A 24,793-nucleotide genomic window follows, 5' to 3' on the forward strand; every position below is an offset into this window, starting at 1 on the left:
TCCAAAAAAAAACAACTGCAGAAGTCTAATCTGCAGAACCAACAGCCAATTCCCCAATACCCTAACCTAACCGAAACCCTAAGGCTCGTCTTGGACTTGATTTATCAAGTCTAAATTCTAATTATCATATAAATTCAGATCAGGACTTCAATTCCAGCATACCTGAACAGAGTTAAAACCCCATAGAACCTATAAAACCCTAACCTAAACACCTAGAAACCCTAATCAGTGCTGGTTATTATTATAAGAGGGTCTTGGTTATCCTACCCTAAACCTGGGTTTACATCAGGTTGAGACACCATTTCATCAAAAATCTGAAAACAACACTTTTTTGGTTTATAAATAAATCTAAGAGGCAAGGATGCCCACTCAGTCCCTATTTCTTTCTCTTAATCATGTAGATTCTCTCAAGATTGCTAAATGATTACAAATCCCTGAACCTGTTCCAAGGAATCAAGATTGCACGAAGGGCACCACAGATCTCACGCTTGTTTTTCCGCGGATGATACCTTTCACTTTTGTCAAGCTAATAAGGCAGACATCCTAGCTATTAAAGCTATCCTTTGAACTCTTCTCAGACATCACACGACAGGAAATCAATTTTGAGAAAAGCGGCGCATGCCAGAGCAGAAATGTGAATCAACAAATTAGAAATCACCTTCTTTCAATATTGAGAATCACTGAAATGCTGTTTATCTGGGTACTCACCTTCCTAGACTGGTTCATCATCACTGGCTGGCTCTAAGCAGAACTCTGCTGGCTGGTACACATGGCTTGTCTCTTCTTGGCATCTTCAGCAAGGTTGAGTGGAAGTAGTACAATCTTCTGCCCTTCATGTTCGAAGATGCACTTATTCTCCTTTGAATGGAATGGTGACATCTCTATCAAACAGTCATGGCCTTCCTATTATGATATCAGTTGACATCAACGGAATAACATTGCACCAAATGGCATCAAAGTAGGAGTGCAGATTGATTGGGATGAGGCATCTGGTAGTTACATCCAATCTCGAGTCATTCAGAAGTGCTACTTTATAGGGTTTTGGATGCTTCTCTAGTGTGAGTCCTATATTTTGTAAGAAGTCTTCTGCTGCTACAAAATTAATGCTACTGCCACTGTCCACAATGCCTAAGGCTTTAAGTCTTATTGCCCTAAGTTTAGTGTGGAAAATAGTATTTCTCTTCCAGCCGTCTCTTTTAGCTGTAATGGTGGTCATCACAACTCTAGAGACCAAGTTGAGGAGGGAGACCAAGTTGAGCAGGACTGCCAGATCAGCCTTATCTTCACTGTATTCCTCATCTTTAAACTCTAGAGGTGGACACTCGTGGATCTCTTCAATGGTGGGGTGTTGAAAAAGCCGATTGTGGTAGAATGGCTTATTGTGATCAGTGTGATCTCAAGCCCTCTATTTATAATAAAATGGAAAGAACACTATTACATAAATATCCTTACTTGGGTAACAAGAAATAGAAATTTACATGAACACAAACTCTAATTGAACTCCTAGTAGAACTCAACCAACACTCCCCCTCAAGTTGAGGCATAGATATTAGTCATGCCCAACTTGCCTACAATAGGAAGGAAATCTCTTTCTTTCAAACCCTTAGTGAAAACATCTACCACTTGGTCTCCAGACCTCACAAAAGGCATGCAGATAAGCCATTGTTCCAGCTTTCCTTTCACAAAAAACCTGTCAATTTCAATGTGCTTAGTTCGATCATGTTGCACCGGATTATTAGCAATACTAATAGCAGCCTTGTTGTCACAATATAACATCATAAGGTTTGGAACTTGGACTCTAATATCTTGTAGCAAGCCTTTCAACCATAGTAGCTCACAAACTCCACAAACCATAGCTTTATATTCAGCTTCGGTACTGGATAAAGCTACCACATTATGTTTCTTACTTCTCCAAGTAACCAGATTACCTCCAACAAAGGTACAGTAACCTGAAATTGACTTCCTGTCTGGAGATCCAGCCCAGTCTGCATCAGTGTATGCTTCTACTCTTAGATTATCAGTAGGTGCTAAAGTATTCTTTTTCCAGGAGTTCCCTTCAAATACTGTAGTATTTTGGTAACAGCCTTCATATGAGCTAAATATAGATCATGCATGAATTGGCTCACTATCCCCAGTCCCCACGGCATAAGTGATATCTTGCCTGGTGTGGGACAAGTAAATAAGCTTCCCTACCGGCCTTTGGTATCTTCCTTTGTCCACTGGTTCTCCCTCTTTTTCTTTAAGTTTAGCTCCAGCTTCAATAAGGGTATCAACTGCTTTACACCCCAACATTCCCACTTCTGATAATAAATCTAGGACATACTTTCTTTGGGATAGGAATATACCCTTATTTGACTGAGCCACCTCAATCCCTAAAAAGTATTGTAACTTCTCTAGATCTTTAATCTCAAACTCTCTGCCAAGAAAGTCCTTCAACCTTTGAATTTCTTCACCATCATTCCCTGTGACGACAATATTGTCTACATAACATAGTTGTCAAGGCGTCACCTAGGCGTCGCCTAATCGTCGCCTCGGTGTCTGGGCTCCTTCGGAGCGCCTCAAATTGGCATCGCCTTATTTTTAGGCAATAAGGCGTCCGCTTTTTATTTTTCTTTTTTAAATCACGAGAAAGATGCCTAATCGAAGGCATATGTTGAAATACTTATTAAATTCCGATTGTAAAGTATCTTTTGTTTGAACCTATATGCATATGTATAATGACGCTACATGTGATCAAATGTTAAAATAAAAATAAAAACAAACAAAATTGAAAGAGAATAAGTTCTTGACTCAAGTCTCACACTCTCACCCTAATCCCTAATCTCTTTCTCTCTTCTTCTTTTCTTCTCTTCCATTCCCGCAACGACACTCCGGCAAGCAGTGGCCAGCGACAAGCAACTTCTTCTCTTCCTTTCTTCTCGCAACTTTTTATTTAGGACCTATTATGTGTGGTTTGTAGTATGTTGGATGACTTGAGGTAGTCTGATATTAGTTTTTTTATTATATAAGATATGATAGATTTAGAGTGAATGAGATGTACACTAAAAATTTCACTTAAAATGCCTCAACCGCCTCATAAGCGCCTTGAAGGGCGCCTCGTCGACTCATCGCCTCAATTAGCCTAAACCGCCTTGCATCACCTCGTCACCGTGACAACTATGCTACATAAACAATTAGAAGTGTGATGTTAGTACCTGACTTCTTGACAAATAGTGTATGATCAGCATTGCTTTGCTTGTACCCAATAGAAGTCATTGCCTTCAGGAGGCGTCCAAACCAGCATCTAGGAGACTATTTTAACCCATAAATTGACCTCTTCAACCAACAAACTTTCCCTCTGTAGTATTGTCATCGAAGAAACCATGTGGGATTTCTATATAGACTTCTTCCTTTAACTCCCCATGTAAAAAGACATTATTTAAATCTAGTTGGTGCAAGTTCCAGTCTTTGTTCACAGCTACAGACAACAGAACTCTGACAGTGTTCAGTTTAGTCGTAACAGGGGCAAAAGTCTCCTGATAATCAATCCCATAGGTCTGGGTAAACCCCTTTGCAACTAGTCTAGCCTTCAACTTGTTGACTGATCCATCCATATTTTGTTTAACCACAAACACCTATTTGCAGCCCACGGATTTTTTTCCTAAAGGAAGTGTAAGCAGCTCCCAAGTATCATTTTCCTTCATTGCCTGCATTTCCTCTACCATAGTTGCCTTCCATCTCTTATTAGCATAGACTTTCTGCCAACTTTTAGGAACAGATATAGATGATAGAGAGGATATAAAAGCTCAGTAAGAGTCAAACAAAGAGTCATAAGAGACATATTTAGCTATAGAATGCTGAGTATAAGATCTGACTCCTTTTCTAACAGCAATAGGAAGATCAGAAGAAGATACCTCAAGGGGAACAATATAATCTGATACTAGAGCAAGAGATTGAAGTGGTAATGTGTCACATTTCGCCACCTACTTTAGCCAGTTGTAATTTTTCCTCTAATAAGTCTGCACCTCCTTATTCTAGTCAATCTTGTTTTGAAATACCTCAATAGTGGGCCTCACAGGAGTGGTCTCCCCCTGACTAGGTTCTTCACATGATTCAAAAAACGGAAGGGGGGAATTAGAGCCCTCAGTTATACTGGTTGAAGTCTCCCCCAGGTCAGGAAACTGAAAACACTTTTGAACTCCTAAGTTGTGTTGTGGTGGTGTGATAGAAAGGTATAGAGTTGGAAATAGCATCTCTCCTCTAGGACTCTCCCCCTGAAGAGGTGTATAGTAAGGGCAAGACTCATTAAAAATGACATCCATGGAAACAATGGTTTTCCTAGAAGGAGGATGATAACATTTGTACCATTTCTAAGTAGTGAAATACCCTAGAAAAATGCAGCGTAGGCCACGGGGAGCCATCTTATTTTTATGGGCTGTGATTCTGGCATAACAGACACATCCAAAAACCTTTGGGGGAATAGTAAAAGAAGAGGTTTCCTAGAGAAGCTCATTAGGACATTTAAAACCAAGTATCCTACTGGGCATCCTATTCATAAGGTAAGATGCAGTGAGTATAACATCACTCAGTATTGGTCAGGGACATTCATAGCAATCATAAGTGAATGGACTATCTCTAAAAGATGCCGATTCTTCCTTTCGACAACCCCATTTTGAGCAGCGGTATCAACACAATTGGTCTAGTGTATTATACCAGAGTTAGAGAGATGTCGCTAAAATTCACCATCAATATACTTTATGCCATTGTCACTGCGAAGGATCTTCATAGTGGCATTGAACTGAGTCTTAATCATATTATGAAAATCACGAAAACATCGAAAAACCTCATTTTTTTTGTTTTAAAAGATAAATACATGTAGAACGAGAGTGACAATCAATAAAAATAACAAAGTAGCTATGGCCAGTAATAGACACACATCTGCAAGGGCCCCACACATCAGTATGAATGAATCCAAAAAGAATAGATTTTCTATTATGAAGAGAAGGTAAATAAGTAGAACGAGTCAGCTTCCCAAAAATGCAGGCTTCACAAAAAAAAAATCATCATTTTCACAAGAAGAAACTAAATCGGGAAATACTTTCTTAAGAGTTTCTAGAGGGGGTGACCTAGCCTACGGTGCCACTGCTAAAGGTTTGATATTACCGAATGGACCTGATTAGGAGATGCAATCAAAGCAGAAGTAGATCCTCTAATTGGCTCCAACAAATAAAGTCAATTATCTAGTTTACCACGTCCAATCTCCTTCCCCGTTACCAGATCTTGGAAGACACAGTAAGATGGGGAAAAAATCACTTTACAATTCAAGTCATGTATAAGACTACAGAGCAAGTTAGTAGAGAAAGAGGGAACGTGTAAAACTTTATACTACGAAAGTGATGGAGAATGTTGAATGGTCCCTTTTCCAGCAATGGAAGAATATGAGCCATCAGCAATTCGAACTTTATCTTCTCCAGAAGTTGGAGCATAATGTAAGAAAAAAGGATGAACCTGTCATATGATCTGTGGCTTTTGTATCGATGATCCAGGGAGCAAAAACTGAAGAAACATGGTAGCCTATAAAAGTTTAACCTGAAGTAGCAAGGTAGGAGTTGGTATGGGTAGTGGAGGAAGCAGTAGTAGAGGCTGTAGCAGCAGTAAAAGACTGTAGAATGCGTCGCAGAGTAGCTAACTCCTCTTGTGAAAAACCAATGTCCGCAAAGCATGTTGTGGAAACTGTCTCAGAAATATTAGTTTTCGGTTTCCCCTTCTTTGTGCCCTTTTTTGCTTAAAATCAGCAGGCTTCCCATGGAGCTTCCAACAATTCGCCTTAGTATGATATGGTTTGTGACAGTGCTCACATTTGACAATCTCCTTAGCCAAATCAGATTTAGTGCTAACAGATTGTAAGGCTGATTTCTCCATGATAGGAGTATAAAGCATGGCTAATCAACGGCTTTCCTCACACTGAACAAGAGCATAAGACTGTTCTAGTGTAGGAAAGGGAGAAGGACTTAATACTTGCACTCTAATCTGATCGTACTCCACATTTAAACCTACCAAGAAGTCATATACCCGAATCTTATCAATGTGCTTCCCATAAGTAGTCACATCATCTGGGTTAGTAGGGTGATAATCCCCATAATGATCCAACTCCTGCCAAAGAGACCGCAATGCGGCATAATATTGGGCCACAATCAGTTCCTTTTGGGCAGTCTCACGAAGCTTCTTTTGTAGCTCATAAACTTGTGCATCATTCCCCAACTGTCCATATGTTTCAGTAGTAGCCTTCTGGATTTGGGCTGCAATATCAAGTAATAGGTAACCCCGGGCAATATTTGGATGCATGGAATTCAAAAGGAATTGACATAATAAGAGAGTCATTTGATATCTATTTATCCTGTGAACCACCTGCGGTAGTAGGTTTGATAGTGGTGCCCGTAATGTGTCCAACTAGTGCTCTTCCAGTAATAGTCAGAGCAGATTAAGACCAAATCAAATAATTTGTGCCATCAAATCTTACCGAAAGAGGATGAAGAGTGGGGTAATATTCGGATACAGTGGAAGCAGTAGTACCATCAGTGGTTGCCATGTTGAAAGAATTGTCTGCAGTTCTTTAATCTTCACCCTTTCAAAATAACTGAAATGTCGCAGAATGCAACAGCCAAACCACCCAAATAAATGATAGGATTCAAAAAACGCTTATAAAGAATACCATTTTTTTCCTCTTCTTCTTCTCTTTCTTCCTTTCTTTCTTTCTTTCTTTCTTTCTTTCTTTCTTTCTTTTATTTTTCTTTTTCTTTTTTATTTTAACTATAAGAAATTACAAATAAGCCCCTGAAAAACCGGGAAATTACAATAAGGTCCCTAAAATATGCAAAATTACACATAAGCCCCTAAACTATGTGAATTTGCAAATAGGTCCCTCAAAAACTGTAAAATTACGCACAAGTCCTTGAAACTATGTTGATTTACCAATATGTCCCTGGAAGAATGCAAATTTACAATTTAAACCCCTCAATCATCGGTTTTAAATTCAGATGTAAACTCACTATTTGCAAGAAGCAGAGGCGGTAGCAGTTTCTGTTCTGCTTTCTCCCCCTTTTTTCTTTTTCTTCTCTTGATGGCGCAAAAAGCAGCGGCGATAGCAGCAGGAAGCAGCGGTGGTAGCAGGGTTCTTTTTCTCTTCTTCTTTCCCTCTTTTTTTCTTGTTCTTGCAGCGGCAGATTGTTGTCAGAACTAAAGAACAATAGGTGCAGGGTTTGCGATGGGTTTTTTGGAACGAATTAAAATTTTGCGATTTCTGTGATGGATTTGAAAAAAGGAGAATTGCGATGGGTTTGAAAAAAAATCAAAAGAAGATCCTAATCGAACTTAGGCTCTGATGCCATGTTGAAAAAGCCGATTGTGGTAGAATGGTTTACTGTGATCAGTGTGATCTCAAGCCCTCTATTTATAATAAAGTGAAAAGAACACTATTACATAAATACCCATACTTTGGTAACAAGAAATAGAAATTTACATGACCACAAACTCTAATTGAACTCCTAGTAGAACTCGACCAACATGGGGTTTGGTGGAGAGGTGCCCCTAGGACTGCAAGACCCCTTCTTTTAGGACAGGGCTCGGCAAAGTGCCCTCTTTCATTACGGAAAAAAAACAAACTCCTAGATTATTACTAATGACTGACCCACGATTTTCTGCTTTGACTGGTGTTACAATAGTAATGGGGTTGGAAGGTCTAGAAAGAGGTGGGTGCATCCTATAATCATGGTAGGAGATCTCACGAGATATCTCGGTTTTTTCATAAACCGAAACGAGATCGAGATTAATATCTACGAAATGGGATATCTCACTCGAGATCTCGCCATATCTCGCTGGAACTCTCAATTTTTGCCCCATTTTTTGCGGATTTCAACCAAATTTTCACTTAAAACTACTATGAGCACATCTACAACATCAAAGGAAGCTCAATCATTCTCTCCATGTCTTATGAACTTATGTGTTAATGACTTATATAGAACTTCTAACAGTTGTATAATTTTATCATTCTATTCTCGAAAGTCAAGATTGTAATACTCATATGGATGGAATCTTGATGACATTTAAGTTATTTGATGTATTTGATACACTTGCTTTTCATTTATATGTCTTAATGGTTTTATGTTACATGTTATATCACCTTGCATTCTCTAATCCTACAGCATTTCGGTTTCACACTATGGGTAGACTTAGAAATCATACTTAGGGTTGTTTTCTCACAAATTTAAGGCCACTAGTGTATTCAAAATGCCTTAAATAGGCTAAATATCAAGTTTTAGCCCAATTGGGACCCTAAAACCCACCTAGATGGGCTACGGAGTTGAGACCCAAAAAAATGCATATCTCGAACAAGATCTTGCCGAGATGGTTGAGATCTCGGTTTTTCATGGTAGCGAGATCTTCTACCATGCCTATAATCTTGATTGGACTGCTTCTTTTGGGTCAACAATGTTTTGGCCCTAAAGGCTTTATCAAAAAAGTCCTTGAAGTCTACAATATATGGACCCACAATGCTAGCTGGATGTCAGGCTTTAACCCAAGCCTAAACCTAGTCATAGTTTGAAGTTTGCTTTCCTGAGTGCCAGTTATGGAAGCCAAAGAGTCAAAAATGCTGAATGTAATTGGCCACTGACGGATTACCTTGTTTCAATGTGTGAAACTGTTCCTAGAGTCTTGCTTTGTAGTGTTCTGGGAGGTACCTTTCTATGAGCTCTCTTCTCATCTGGTCCCACATGGTGGGTTCTCTGCCTTCATAGCCGAGCCCTCTGGAATAGTGTTCCACCACTCTCTGGCTGCACCAATCAGCTTGGTCTTGGCTAATTGCATTTTCCTCTCTTCTGATAGGTCATGCCAGTCGAAATAATCATCTAGGGCTGCCCTCCAGTCATAGAAAACTTGGGGGTCAAGGGACCCATTGAAGTCTTTTACCTCTAATCTGACCTTGTGGTGGTCTGCACCTCTTTTTCGCTCTTAACCTCCAGTGAAGTAGGCCCAAATGTAATCTTCAAATGACTGCTATGTTGTTGGCTGCCTTCTTTGTTGCCTACCATCAGGATCATACCTATCATTAATCAAATTCTCATACCTAGACTCCCTGCTGTAGCCGTTTCTGTCTTAGAGTTCCTGGGGTGGTATGGTTCTGGCTCATCTTCTTTGTACCTTATTGCACAGTAACACATACATATCCCAACCCAAAGCTTATTTCTAATCAAATAAACCCTTTTAGGTGACTTAACTGCATCAGATATAGTTCAACAATCCAAATATAAGTGTCACAATTGTAGTTTACATGCAAGGGAGAAAAAAGAAGAGGGGGTGGGGGGTATTTGGAAGAGAGAAATGGAGGAGTCACTATAGCAAGACACTGCTACAGTTCTTAGCTGGTACATGGAAATCATACCAAAAGATAGAAAACATACATAATAAGCCATGTAGGCTCCCTAATATACATAGACTTCATAACAAACAGCTAAGATCTCAAAATTGAATTGACATGCAAGATTAAAAACCAATAAGAAGCAATGTTTGACAAGTATTTCAAACCTGAGGTAAGGGTAGCACAGCAATGAAATCCACAATAAATAAACGTCGCAAATAGCGCTTTGCTATCTGTGCAGGATCTATCACAAGTTCACCTCGCCCAAAAACTCGGGATGATGGAGCAATAAAAGCCGTGCGGAATTGAATAACCATATGAATAACATAAGAACAATCAATGATGGACCGCAGAATTGTAGTTATGATCGCTAACCTTCTATCCATATCCAGACAATTTTCTTGATCCTTGATAACTGGAAGATAAAAAAATAAGGGATCCACAAATACTGCAAGAATACAGGATATGACAAAAAATCTATTCCATATTTGGATAAATTTATCTTGAGGATCAAATATCTTCTTCTCCGTCACATGAAGATCTTCAGGGAATACTGCTCTAGTAACCCCAAGCTTAAGCGATCGCCCAATCGACTTCAGTCCTTCAGACCCTCTTCTAACTCCTCTCTTGAAGGATTTTGATGGGTTGTTGCTCGCACGACCAGCATGTGTCAACCCTTCAAGATTGAATCCACATCTTTGCACTCCTCCTGGATCAGAAGACATTGATAATGTAGAATCCAAGTCGTCCAACCTAACACATAAGCAATGCCAAGATAAACCAAGCTAGATAACTATTCAACTACGAAAGCAAGCCAATTCAGCATCTAATGCTCCCATCAATCCAAAGAATAAAGCAGAAAAATAACAGTTGTTATGTGCCACATATATCTATTTCAAGGTCTAAATGATAAAGCTTTTACATTCAGTTCTGTAGAGCAAGCCTAAGGAAATATGCTCAGTCTATGCATGGTAGATGGGATATAGTGAAGTGCCCGTTATGCATGGACATGAACCAAACTAATAGTCCTATTGCATCATCTCCTACAACCACAGCGTGTTTCTTACAAAGCTGCACTGTAAGTTGTAACCCGCTCAGTTTTGGACGATCTATTTACATTTTGATCAATCTCAACCAGATTTGAAGAAACCCACAGTCTTTATAACATTAAAACCAGCTAAACTTGACCTCTTGCACTAAAGTTAACCCAAAAAAAAATGCAGCACTAAATTCATAACAACAAAATGAATTAATCAGAGTCGATCTGATCTTAATAAGAATCAATTAGTTATGAGATGAGATTATCAGAGTAAAGGGTCGTCCTGATCAGAATAAATTGACTCCAACTGGCTATGTCTTGCCACTTTCTCAAAGCAAAGAAAAAGAAAAAGATAAGAAGGGAAAGGAATGCGTTTTCTTGAGACGCCTGTTTAGTTATACTGGTATAATTGTTGACATATTGTACAGAACACAGATTTTCTGTTTTACTGAAGTCCAGGTCAGGGTTATAGAAGCAAACATAGATTATTTCATGGCACACACTGCACATATTTGTAGATTACACACGTAAATTCAAACAGGATCACTTCTCTACCAGAAAGCGGGAAAAGAGATAGGAAGTGCTTCACTCAAATGGCTTTCTAAAACGATTGTTTTCGGAGGAAGCAAGAACGATATACATATCTGAATTTGGGCCACTAATTTGAGTAAATCGGAACTACTAAAAACACTTAATAGAAGGTGTTACCCACACGTTAACACTCAATAATGGAAAATACACCGGAGGTATCAAATAGCTAGTTGTATCCAAGTTCAGGATGAACAAAACTACAGGCACGAGGACAAATAACATAGGCAGACTCTTTTCTTCTTTGCATTTACATCAGGAAATGGCACACAAAGAAGAATGAAAGGCAAGAGAAAAACATTTTACACATAGAATAACACAGAACTAAATTGATGTATACAATTCCCCAAACCTGCGGCAAAATCCATGGAGAGATTCGATTATAAATTCTATAACTTCAACAGTATTAGCAGGAGAGAAAGAGAGAGAGATGAACACCATTGGTAAATGACACTGAAAGTCTTAGACATCCAGCTAAATTGCAATGAGAGAGAGGGAGGAAAGATGGATATTCTTGAACAGGGGTGATTGTCTATCTCCAGTTGGTGAGAAAGTATTAATTGTCACTAGCTATTCACAGAAGACTAGTAACCAGTGGTGGTAGCAACTGTTGCAAACTTCAGTGTACGACTCCAAACGAGAACTCTTTTCATTCAAGTTAGGGGCATGTCGATCAATTTATTATCTATCCCTTTTCACACAGTAAAGTATCAGCTTTCCCAAGAGGTCTTTTTTCATCTCATATTTCCTTAAGCTTTGCAACCAAATGGACCGAAGTTTTTATTTTCTCTCACTGTTCTTTTCCTCGATTGCTTGCCAAAGCAACCAAATTAATGTAGACAATTGGTGGAATTCAACTTCCTAAAATCTACCATGGTGGGCCCAAAATGGATGACTATTGGTTCAACAGTATTTAAAGAACTGGAGAAATTTCTCTTCATTGAAATCAGCACATGGTGATGCAGAATTGGCAGCAGATACAAAAGAATTAAAAGCCCAAAGCTCAAGCCCATTAAAGCCTAAGGACATGACCCAAAATAGCCCATGGCTTGCATGGGCTAGGACTATTGGAATAGGTTAAAATGAGCCCATGGTTTCATGGGCTTGGATCACTTTAGTGGAAGAAGAACAGCCCACTATTTTAAACTAAGCCCAAGTCTAGCTTTGAAAAGTCAACAAAAGGAGCTAGTAGGTGGTGTTGGTTAGTGGTGTGGTAGGTGGATGTTTCCATTATTATTTGACTAGTGGTGTTGGGTATTAGTTGGATGTTTCCATTAGTGTTGGTTAATGTTGTGTAGTGGTTGAATGTTTCTATTATTGTTTTGGTTAGTGGTGGAGTGTAGTAGGTGGATGTTTCCATTAGTGTTTTGGTTAGTGGTGGAGTGTAGTGGTTGGATGTTTCCACTATTATTTTGGTCTCTTTAGAGTGCTATATAAGAGACTCATGTAAGAAGGGAAAGACAACTTGTGAAATGAAATCAAATTGCTTGCTAGCATTCCTCCTCTTGGAGAACCCTTGTGTTTGATCAAGGTAGATTGGTGTTTGATCCAATCGATCCACCTTGCGGTGAGAAGCCCGGGTGTTAAGACTCCTTGTGTTTGATCAAGGTAGATTGGTGTTCGATCCAATTGATCCACCTTGCGGTGAGAAGCCCGGGTGTTAAGACTCCTTGTGTTTGATCAAGGAAGGTTGGTGTTTGATCCAATCGATCCACCTTGCGGTGAGAAGCCCGGGTGTTACATGTTACTTTGTTGTTCTTATTGTTCTCTTCATTCTCTTATATTGTTCCATCCATTCTTCTTTATAGCATACTGCTGTTTTGAAGACCGTTAGTCCTTGTTCTTAAACCAATATCCTTGTTCTACCACTTCGGTTTTCAGCCTTCCATTATATCTGAATTTTGTCTATCTTAATTCTATCAAATTTGAAGTTGATTCCCTGTGAAAGGTCCTATTTGGCTATTGTTTTGATCATTCAAATACAGTACTACATCACATGGTATGACCTAGTTCTGGATATTAGGAAGGTCATGGTTTCCACACTTCTAGATTCCTAAAAAAGGAATCCAAATCTCATTTTTTTTATAATTTTCTTTTCTAAGGCTATTGTAGTGGAGACCGTTATTCATCCGGATGGCCCGAAGGCTAACCCGGGGAATCATCTGGGATCTAGGGCAAATATGGGGTCTGACCAGACAAACCAGACAAACCAGACAAGGAAGTTGCCTGGATCATGGGCGCCAATTCAGGAATACGGCTCAAGAGGAGCCAAACCTGGGAAGTGTTAATTGCCCAGAAGGAAAGATGAATCCCTAAGGGAGCCAAATCAGGGGAAATGGACAGACAAAAAACCGGGATTCCCAGCAGTCTCGATTGGTAAGAATAAGCCTATAAACCAACAGTCGTCCCACAAGGTAAGACAGGGAGTAATACACATTGCTTGGTGATTCACCGAGCTAATTTGTCTTGAAGTTTTGACTGTAAGCCCCGAACCAACTTGAATGTCGGAAGCGGCTTCCCGGTATCCTAGCTGGCCCACTGCTGACTCCTCTTTGGTTGCAGGATCAATCACCTAACGGTCGGGAGAAGTTCGAACACAACAGCTATAGCTGTAAAAAGGCAAGGATTGTTCTACATATGAGGTTGATATCATCCTTTGTCTCTAACTTTTCCATGTTGTACAAGGCATCCCCTACTACATGCATAGGACTGTTCTTACAATTTTCTTGCTGTTCTTTTTTTCTAGGTTTAGGATTCGGTGGAACCACAGTTGTCAAAGTGTCACCTAGGCTGTAAAGTCATATTTGATGGGCAAAGCGATGCTATGCTTCTGCTTATGCAGGAAAGTGTGCACTGTATTGCAAGGTATCATCTTGGTGTCCTAAGCGACACCTTTGTACACCATGGTCCAAAGCAGTCTGTCTTTTTTATTTTGAATTTTAGAAATACATTTTTAGTGTTTTTATTTTTCAAGTATTCTTTCTATTAGCTTTTCATCGCTGTAGGTTTAACAAAGTTCATACACTGAGAAACATGGGATCAATACTAGATTTCTTAGACCAAATTGACACAACTCAATCCATTAAACTAATAAAAACTTAAATTTTCATTTTGGTTTAGTTAATGTTTTCTTTCGTCGAAGATTTATTTGTGAGTTCACTTATTTTGGCATCAGGAAGGTTAGTAAAATTAATACTCACATTCTGTAACAGCTTTCCCACCCCCAACCCTTGTATTTATAAATTTGTTCTATATGACATTATGCTGTAAATTGTGATAATGTGATGGTCTTTATATGTCATTATGCCGTAACTTGTGATAATATGATGGTCTTCTTACATTGAAGTGATTTGAATGAATATTGACACATGTTTATAATTTTGCATCTTTGTTGTCATTTTACTACTCCTTAATTATTAGTTTCTTACCAGTGATGCAACCAGGGTCAGCATAGTACACTTCAAATTTTGAGCCCAAACCATGCAAAATCTAACGATGGCCAAATGCCCTCAGGGGTATTTTGGTCATTTTACAACCCTCCTTGGGGTCACACTGACCCAGTTAGTTTCTCATGCCATTAGAAGCTAGAATTTACTTTTGTTTTCTTAATTGAGTTCCTGACATAATTAGGAGTCTTAGTTGGAATCCACTTTCAAGTAGGACTTCTTGTTGAAGTTGATTTCTTATTTTGCAATTGGGATAATTACTATTGTCCCCTTGTACTATAGCTTAATTACTAATTTATCCCCTGTACTTTTTGAAATTACTAATTCAACCTTCAACTTTGCTTGTAATTACTATTGTCCCCCTACTGTTAAACTCCGTTAGTTAAATGATGATATGGCATATTTTATTTATATAAAAATCCCAAATTAACCCTATAGTCTTATATTATTTATTACACTTTATATTAAATTACATTACTATCTTGAGTAAATAGGGAAAACTTAAACCTAATTAAACAATCTTCTTTTCTAGTCAGAAGAAAGAGAGAAAATCAAGGGATACTCATTTTCAAATTTCGATATGTACTTTTCAATTTGGTAATAAAAAAAATAGTAATTCTTAATTTTTGGGTTATTTTTAATTTTTTTATTTACTTTCTAGTTTAATGTTATGAGTTTAAGAAGTTTCTACTTCCATAGATTATTATTTATTTATCTAATTTGACGTTAGCTATTTTAAGAAGTCCTACTACCAATAGGGTGCTTTTTTTTTTTTTTTTTTTAAATTCAAGATGATAAAAATACACATGTAAAATTATTTCATATGATTTTTTCTAAATGAGGATAATATTTTATTTGGCATTCTTAATTATAAAAGGGCAAAATAGACATTAAACATTCAACCTTAACGGTCGCTTAACACTGTTAGAATTGAGGGGGGCAACAGCAATTTCATAAAGAGTAGGGTTCTTTTAGTAATAAAGCTATAATACAGGGGGGCAACATTAATTATCCCTTTCCAATTTGTATTTGTTTCGTAACTCTTCCTTAAGAGTCCTCTTCTAGTTTCGAGAGTTAAGTCTATTTGCAATAGGGAATTCTAACCCAAATTGGATTCTCTATGTTGAGTCCAAGTAGGTTTCCTACGTTGAGTTCAAGTTGGTTTTCTTTATAGAATCCTAGTTATATTCCTTTAATGTAATAAGGCCATAAAAAATCCCCTCACACCTTGTAAACAATTCAAACTGGATTGATAAAATTTACAAAGAGCATTTAAGGATAATTGGAGTCTTGGGTTCCAAGATGGATCCCCACAGCTGAGTGTTTGATTTCTGCAATTCTTCGTCATCTTCTTCAACTATTAAAGCGTGTGGCAGCCTTGTGACCACACCTACAGCAGCCTAGAGTGAACCAGTCCACTCTCCTACATGCAAGTACAACCCCAAACACCATACTCCATCCAGTTCCCCTCTCCCTACCCCTTCGCAGATGTCTCCTCCCCCTTCTTCTTCCCCACAGCAGCAGCAACCCCTCCCCTGCATAAAACCCTAAAAGCCCCAATTCGCTTTCCCCTATTAACTCTTCCCTAGGACTGCACCTCTCTCCTCTGTCTTCTCCTACTTCTAAAACCTGACAGAGCCCCATCCCTAGTAGTCGCAAAATTTTCCTGCATTTCATCTTCTTCCTCTAGAAACCCTAAACGCTAATTTCAACTAAACACCTACATCTCCCTAACCCTTCATCCAAAGTCTAAACCCTTCTAGGACTAGCACCGCTCAGACCCCCATACCTTCGACTTCCACCCCTACCCTAACCCTATGATGTGAACGCGAAATTGCCCCTTGGCCGAAACCCTAAGCGGGGCCCACAAGATGCCCCTTCTCCCTAAGCTGGCCTAACCTTATAAGAGTGGTATTTTGGGCATTTTTAGCCCTATTTAGTTGCTGGAATTTAATTCCAGAGTCCAGTTTGGTTAAGAAGTCTAAATTTGAGTTAGTAATTGAGTAAGAGTCCTTGGTCCAAAACATGTCCATTAGAGTTTTAATTAAATAGAATTTAGCCTGTGCTAATTAGAGTCCATCAGATCTTTTAATTTTTATTTGAATGGTTGTGATTAATGTGGTGGGATCCTAATCTATAAAGGAATTCTTCTTAGAGTTAAGGTCTTTTAGTAGGCTATAAATAAGAGCCTACTCTTTCTTTGTAAATTAAGTCTGATTATGCAAATAAGAATATTGAGTTTTGAGTGGTTCCTGCTTGAGGGGGCTACAGTGGACTTTTCGAGAAAAGCTTTCTTTTTGGGTTCACATCAATTGGTATCAGAGCTGCAGTTCCAACAAACCCTAATACCCTTATCAGCCCTTTTCTATTTTTCTGAAATTTTCGGACTTTTTTCTGGACCAAAATTTCAAGGTCACACCTACAACAATCTAACCATCAGATCTGTCCCAAACTTTGGAAACATCACCCTAGTAACCTTCCCTCCTATTTTCAGCCCAATCAGACCATCCCAAACCCTAGAGCCATCACAGATGAACCAGCAGTCACCCAAGGCCATTGAAGGATACTTTTGAGTATGGCCCATCAATGAACTTTCTTTCCAAGATACATGTGTCTAAAGATGAAGATGAAGACTAAAATAGCCGTTTGTTCCACACTCGACTATAGGTTGGAAAAATCACAGCTAGAGCTATCGTTGACAATGGGTGAAATGCTAATGTGGTGTTTGAGCTTTGTATCCAGAGGTCTAAGCTTCCAGTAGAAGAACACCCCACCTATATCAAGTGTGACTTCTCAACGATGAGATTCTTGAGGTAAAATTCAGATGTTTGGTACCTATTTGTCTTCATTGTTGTTCTAAAGAAGTTTGGTGCGATGTTGTTTCCCTAAAAGTAATAGACGTAATTTTGGGTAGACCTTGGCTTTATGATAGTGATGTAAGTCATGTAACCATACATGGACAAGAAAATACTTGTAACTTTAGGCATAGGTGAAAAAATATTGTGTTCCTTCCTTGAATTTGCAAGAAAAAGAGAGGAACAAAGTCCAGTTCCAAGAGACCTTAGTCCTAGCCCTACACCTCAAGAAAGGACCCACTCCAAAAGTTAAGTCCGAAGTCAAGTACTTTCCTTTCCAAGAAGAGTTCAAGCCAGAAGTTCCAACCCAGGAGATTCTACAAAAGGAGGACAACACCATTAGCAATCACACAAGCATAGCCAAATTTCCTCATCTAGACAGAAGGTCATCTCCACCAAGTTAGAAGCTTCCCCAAAGAATGTGCCAGAAAGGATTGACAAAATTAGCCTAGGAGTGAAAGATCACTTAGCCAAAGAGTCTCATGAAAGAAGGGGAGTTGTTGTCCCCAAGTTTCATCAACCAACTCCTAATCAAGAGACACCATGGCGACCACCAAAGGCAGCCCTAGGAGATTCCAGCAATCCAACTTCTGAAAAACCTTAAGTTTATAAACTTCAGACCTACCCAAGCCCTTGAATCACCGAAATTCAGTTGTGAATCTGCAGGAACAGCAAAGGCAGAGCTTATCCTACCCTAGCCGAAATACCTAAAACCCTAATTTTCTATTTCTGTTCAAATTTCAAATCTGAAATTGTAATGCAGCAGGGTTTACAAGTACTAAAATATCCTATGAACCCTAGGATCACTACTCTCTCTAGCTGGAAATTCCTAAGCAGCCCTTACATTTAGGGAAATTACCAAAACGCCCTTAGCCCTAAATCTGGTTTTACATCAAGCTTGCTCTTCAACAAACCATGACGGCATGACAAATTCAATATGGTCATGTTATAAATCAGGTGCCATGCTGTTGGAGATTTCATTGGTCAACACTTCCATTGGCACTATTGTCTTGATCATGTCTTTATGAACATTTGTAGCGCCATATCCAGCCTTGCAGTCCTTCTCATCAAAGATTCGAGGAACATGCTTTATTTTTTCAAAAGCAACATCTTGAACTTTGAATGCTTGTAGGCGAGTGCTCTCAAACACTTCTTTATCTTCCATTTTGTCAGCCTTACTTGCTTTAGCTCTTTTCTACTTATATAATTTCCGTCGCCATGGCTTCAAATATCACCTCTTCTGCTTTAGGTATAACAGGAATCAGAAACTAGGTCAATGGCATGTTGAATGTCATATAGGGAAGGTGCTTATTGGTTAAATCATATAGAATTATTTCGAACTTCTTGGACAGTTCTTGGTCTTCTATTGTTTTATTCCAGCTTGCATAGGCATTCATAGTCAATGTTTAAAGTATCCCACGATACCATACAATACTAGCCGATACGTATCCATATTGACCCAATCGATACGATACATCTCGATACGTCTCTCTATTAAATTACACTAAAATACATTAACCGGAGCGATACAATACTCGATACAGGACGATACATCTCTTAAAATCACCTGACCAATACGATACTCGATACCGATACTTTAAACCTTGCCCATAGTGTGTTTCTACCTATGGAATTTCCTTTATTGAAACTTCACGCAATAACTCTTCCTTGAGCCTTGTAAGCTTGGCCTCCAAGGGAGGAATGACTTCTCTTGTGTGTGGGTACTGGGAAAAAGTCAGATCTGATTCTCTGCTGTTATTTTCGAACTTCTCTCTGGGAGCTAATAAACTAAACCTGGAAAAATTAGCATCATTTCTGGCCATTTTGCCCTTCTGATATCTTGACTTTTCTACATCTCAGCAGGCAAATTAAGGGGCTAGAATACAATCTTCGGTCCCTTGTGCACAAATAGACACATTTGTTATCCCTACTATACTGACATCATTCTCAAATATCCAAGGTCTTCCCAAAAGCACATTTATGAACTTTATAGGGATAGCATCACATCATACTTCCTTGAAATAGAGCTTCAGACAGAGGGATGCTAGACACACCTACAATTTGTTACTATTCAGAAGAGATACTTAGGCTTAATGTGTATTTTAGTCTTCACATCAAGCTTGTGAATTAAAAATTCTGAGACAACATTTGTAGCACAATTACCACCATCAACAATTGCTTTGGGTAGGGCAACCTCTTGTCACTCATCCGGCCATCCGGGTGTAGAAGATGCAATTACACCTCCAATCTTTACTTCTCGCTCTGAAACTAGGATCTTAGTTACCACATGATTCTCAAGGTGATAATCCAAATAGTCCCCTTCACTCTATGAATCATCATCACTTGACTCATCTAATAGTTCTAAGGTAAATTCCTCATATTCTTTGTTTTCTTCCATGGTGTTTGGTTCTTACATGCTCTGATGCCACTTAATGTAACCTCACTTAACTGAGGGTCAATTCTTCAAAGATCTGTGAGATAAACTAACTCATATAGAATGGGTAGACTTGGTTTAGTAAAAAAGGATTAGGTAAGGACCATATGGTTAAAAGTAAGCACTCTTAAATGATGGATACAGTATCAAAGATACTTAGGTACGGTGGCTCTCGAAGATATGGGGTGAACAGTTTAGAGATGCAGAACTAGGGTCTAGGTGTTAAATGGGCTAAAACTTGGAGGGAATGTAGGTATTAACATGAGGATATGATCCTCCAAGTTTGGGATCTAACAGTTAACTTGGTGTAATCTGACCTTGAATTTTGGAAGCCTTGGAAAGTCCGAAAGTTCAAGAGAAAATAAAAGGGAAATTAGAAACGAAAAAGAAAAAAGGAAAGCTGATAGCATAAGGGGGTTGGGGTGTAGACTGCCTGGCCCAGATACCTAGATGGGGGAGCCTTGTAAATGCTTGGTTCAAATGGAGGCCAAGTTATAGAAGGCTGTCTTCTCAGCCACATAAGAATCTAGGTTTGATTTCACAAAGGACCTCAACCTTCTTCAAACTTGGACCAAAGGTTTTATTTCACCAAGGACCTCAATCTTCTTCAAACTTGGACCTTCTAAATTGAACAAACTCTATGGAAACAGCAATACTCACAGGGGGGACTCAAACTGAGGAAATTTTATTGATAATCTGAATTGGATGCCTTCCCCATCAAGTGGAGGGGAATTTACACATAATAAGCTGGAATTCTAATCTGATTTGAACTCCAAGAGAACCTTTAACTCAAAATAGAAACTAAAGAGTGGTAATTTACACATAATACGATGGAATCCTAATCTGATTTGAACTCCCAGATAACCTTTAACTCAAAATAGAAACTAACTGGCCCAGACTAGGAAATAGAAATACTAACTAAAATATGCCTTTATATCTTAGACCTTTACATGGACTTGAACCCTAAATTCCAGGCATTCAATGAATTAAAACCTACTTAAAAGAATTACTAAAATACCCTTCAGATCAGGCAGAATTACAAATCTGGCATTGAAATTACAAATACTGAAAAAAGACATGGAAAAGGCAGTAATTGTTTGAAGTGCTTCTGGGGAGAAAGCCTATGGGGCTTCATGATGTAAACCAGGTCTAGGGTTAGGGGTATTTTGGTCAATTCCCTAGACTTAGGGTTTGCCAACGAAATTCTAGCAAAAGGTAGAAGGGGTTTTAGGGTTTCTAAAGCAATCTAAGCTTGCTGAATATGAAATTCAGATCTGAATTCTACTTGAAGATTGAATTTCAAATTCAGATCTGAATTTCATATTAGAAATATAAATTCAAATGCAAGTTAGGGTTTAGGTTAGGGTTGGGGACCAGGGCAAAGGCTTGCTGTCCTGCAGTTCAGCCTTAAGGATGCTACTGTTTTGCAATTCAGAAACTGTTCTGGTGAATGAGGGACTGAGGTTGTTAAGTACTTAGGGTTTTCTGAAAGTTCAAAATTCTGCAGAGGCATCAGAGCCTCTTGGAAGATGAAGTGCAGGAATTTTTAAAGTCCAGAAACTGGGCAGATTTGGGGAAAGTAACATTAGGACTATAACCTAGTACTAGGGTGACCAAAAGGGAAGGGAAAGAGGGTTAATGGGGGTTTGGGGGAGGGAGGAGGGGGGAATCTGCAGGTGATGGGGTTTCAAAGGTAAGAGAGGGAAGGGAGGCTTGCGGGTGCTAACGGGGAAGTGGAAAAGGGCCAAGGAAGTCATGGGGGTTAGGGGAATGTCTTAGGATAGTCATGGGGTGGGGGGGAACGCTACTGTTAAGGTACAGCAGCTAAGGGGGAGGCTTCTAGGGCTGCACAAGCAAGGAAAAGGGGTGAGGAAGGGCTGCAGACAAGGGAGGGGCTGGGAATGGGGTGGGGGCTTCTCTTACTTACTTGGAAACTTTGACAAAGGCTAGAAGGCTTTGACAATCACTTGAAGCTGCTGGAATTGTTGAAGAAGATAAAGAATCTTGAACAAAACACTCAACCAAGGCCTACCCAACAAGGAGACCCTGGTCCTCAACTCAATCGAATTTATTAATCATCAAAACTGAAGATTACAATGCACGAAGAGGCTATTTATAGCCTAAAATAAAAGACTCTGACTGGGGTTGAGAATCCCTAAGAGAGAAGGATCCCAACTCTAGACCAAAACACTCAAAACCTAATCAAATTACTAAAAGACCACAACCCTACAATTGGAATATTGCTAACACACTTTATCTTTTAAGCACATACTAATTAGTAACAGATAACTTAAGACTCAAACTATAAGTCTTTAAGGGCAGGGCACTAAAGGCCCTAACTAGGGGCTGGATCCGCATCACCAGCTGTGCCTCCACTGTGTCTTCATCTTTGTTGGCACTGGATTTAAATATTTTGTGGCAGTCTCAACAATTATCATTCTTGGCAACAGAATATGGTGAAACCTATGAGGAAGGAGGGGGGAGTGCCTCTAGGTTTCAGAGTGTCAGCAATGGTTTCATTTCTTTTTGGCTTGCTCAATTAATGCTTAATTATGTTGCGTTGAATAGGTTTCTTCTGAATCAAGTGATCCATGGACAGATATGACATCAAGTTATATGTACACCGGCCTCATAAAACCTACAGGGTTTCTAAATTGACTCGGTCTTTATCCATTCTAGGCTAGGCATTCTGTATACAGAAAATGGGCAAATTTAGGACTGCAAAATAATTAAGATCTTGCTAATCATCATTTATAGAAGTGTGCTTTAAAAGTTTTGTCAAGCATACCAGTATCCGCATAGTTCACATAAATTGAATCTTGTGATGGGCTGATGTGGGCCTTGTCACTGTTAGAATTACGAATAAAATACCAAGCTCTTTGCTGAGTTACCAAGCTTCTTAACTTCTCAGATGTTCCAAACAACTGTTACAACCATCCGACTGGGTCATCATTGTAGATCCATTTAAGTCCAAACAATTGCACTAAGGGGTATTCTGTTCATAGGTCCAGAAACTTTCTTGACTTGGGGTTGAATTATTAAATGAAAAATGTAATATAAACCAGAATTTAAAATTCCATAAGAACGATCGGCACTGCTGTATTGAGAAGTAAACTGTATGGAACTCACAACGGGTGTATTTGCATTAGGGGTCCTAGATATGTAACTGCTCCTGTTGGAATTCCTTTTATGTACTCCCAACTTCTTTTTTGGGAAGTTGTAAAACCTTAACATTTTTTTAGATTCAATTAGTTGATTAGTATTGATTCTTTGGTAGCTAATCCATACATGTTCAAGATCTGACTTCTCTTTCGAAAACTAACTCCATTCTTTTTTCTTCAAGAAACATTGGCCTACTCAGTCCATCCTTATAGCTCCATATAATGCTATTTAAAACTCAGTTTAATTTCAGAGTTTGTTTCTCTTCTTTTTCTTTTTAATCTTATCAACTTATATTTAACTTACTGACTCTCCGAATCTATAACCATCCTCCTTATTCTTTTGTCTAAAAATGACTTTCTTTTACTATACTATAACACAACCGAACTGCAATATGTCATTCTTGATGTCATGAACCATCAAAAAATCAGTACATTAAGGAAACTGATGGCAATTTAATTTGTAATGAAATTGTCCAGTTTTTTCCTACACAAAATTAAGTTTCAAATTATGCTTCAAGCGTTTGATGCAGTCTACCACGATCATTCTATGAGAGAAACGAACAAGGTACCTGACCGTTCTCCTCCAATTAAAATCTTTGGGTACTAGAGCAATAGGAACAGTAAAATATTAAATACGTTTCAAGGTCCCAGTGGGGTCTGCCTAATCACGAGCTCCAACCAACAGCAATCCATGACTTTTAAAAATCATTACTAAGAGAAACCCCTTGAAAAATATGAAAGAAATAGAACTATAATGAACGACAACAATTGGCTTACATTAAAAACTAAGCCTAAGGAACAATTAATAATTCACCAGAAGTTCAAAAAGAACTTGCAATGATATGAAAATGGACAATACCTTACAAACTTGTCTCTGTGTCCACCAAGAAACTGAGGTCTATAAAGACGATCAAACATTTTGTACAACCTAACACATAAGTACCAGGACACAGATCATCAACCAGATAAGAGTTGCTTTAAGAACAATTCAAACTGCAAGCTGAACCATCTAATGTCATCTAGAAAATACTCCTGCCTGCAAAGTAAAACTTGTCAGATTAGTATCTTTACAACCATCAAGCAACTGTGGTCTCTCATTAACCCATTGACATATAACTACCAGGCTAACTTGTGCATTCATTATTAGCTAATTCTGTGAAAACATTCAAAATACTCCACAAACTCAATCTAATGGGAAAACGCAATATTGGCTGGTCAAACACCAAAAAAGCATAACCAAAGGCGAGTTTCAAGGGACAGATCAGAAGTCCAATACTACAAAAAGTGAATCAAGTTGAGAATCAAAGTGGCTAGAAATCAAAAACGATGAAAACATCCCGGAATACGTTGGCCCCATCAAGTCAAAGGTTACAAACCCAAATCTGAACAACCGATACAAAAATGAAGAAGGAATATAGAGTTGCAATTAAATATTTACCAGTGGCAATTGCTAGGGTTTTTATTCTTCTCCGATGGAGGAAAAGAGAGAGACAAGGATCGATGATCAGTGACAATCCCGCCGGTTCCAAGAAAACGAATTCATATTAGAAGTGGGACAGCAGATATGGACTGGTGGGTCAGTGGGGAATGACGGAAGAACTAACAAGAGGGAAAGAAAGGGCAAAGAAAAGGCAAAGAAAAGGTAAGCCCAGTAAACCCAAACTACGCTTATACCAAAAAAAAATAAAAAAAAGTATACCCAAACGACGCCATGCGGGGCCTTTGTGATAATGCCACGAGGTCCTTGCCTGAATTTGCCCCATTGGCTGTTAACCTGAAAGATTCGTTATTTGAGTACGACAGGTTTATATTAGACAAATAATTTTCAATTTTATATTGTTTTCTCTTGAATATTATTTAAATTTTATCCGAAAAA

General features: G+C 38.7%; 1 protein-coding gene across 2 annotated transcripts in view; it reads right to left on the minus strand.

Moving 5' to 3' along the window:
• Positions 1 to 24,578, minus strand: part of LOC149012197 (putative cyclic nucleotide-gated ion channel 5) — an 83,528-nt gene extending 58,950 nt beyond the window's left edge. The window contains exons 1-3 of one of the 2 annotated variants that reach the window (XM_089159099.1): positions 24,356 to 24,578; positions 23,777 to 23,845; positions 9,562 to 10,147 (exon numbers count right to left, since the gene is read on the minus strand). In XM_089159099.1, coding sequence (XP_089015225.1) covers positions 9,562 to 10,147; positions 23,777 to 23,835 — 645 coding nt within the window. In that variant the 5' untranslated portion in view covers positions 23,836 to 23,845; positions 24,356 to 24,578. Of the gene's footprint in view, positions 1 to 9,561; positions 10,148 to 23,776; positions 23,954 to 24,355 lie in introns of both variants that reach the window. The other variant, XM_089159098.1, reaches the window with a different exon arrangement.
• Between the last annotated feature and the right edge of the window lie 215 nt (positions 24,579 to 24,793).

Source organism: Hakea prostrata, chromosome 6 (genome assembly GCF_041222555.1).
Source record: "Hakea prostrata isolate BN-2017 chromosome 6, UWA_Hpros_2, whole genome shotgun sequence".
NCBI lineage: Eukaryota > Viridiplantae > Streptophyta > Magnoliopsida > Proteales > Proteaceae > Hakea > Hakea prostrata.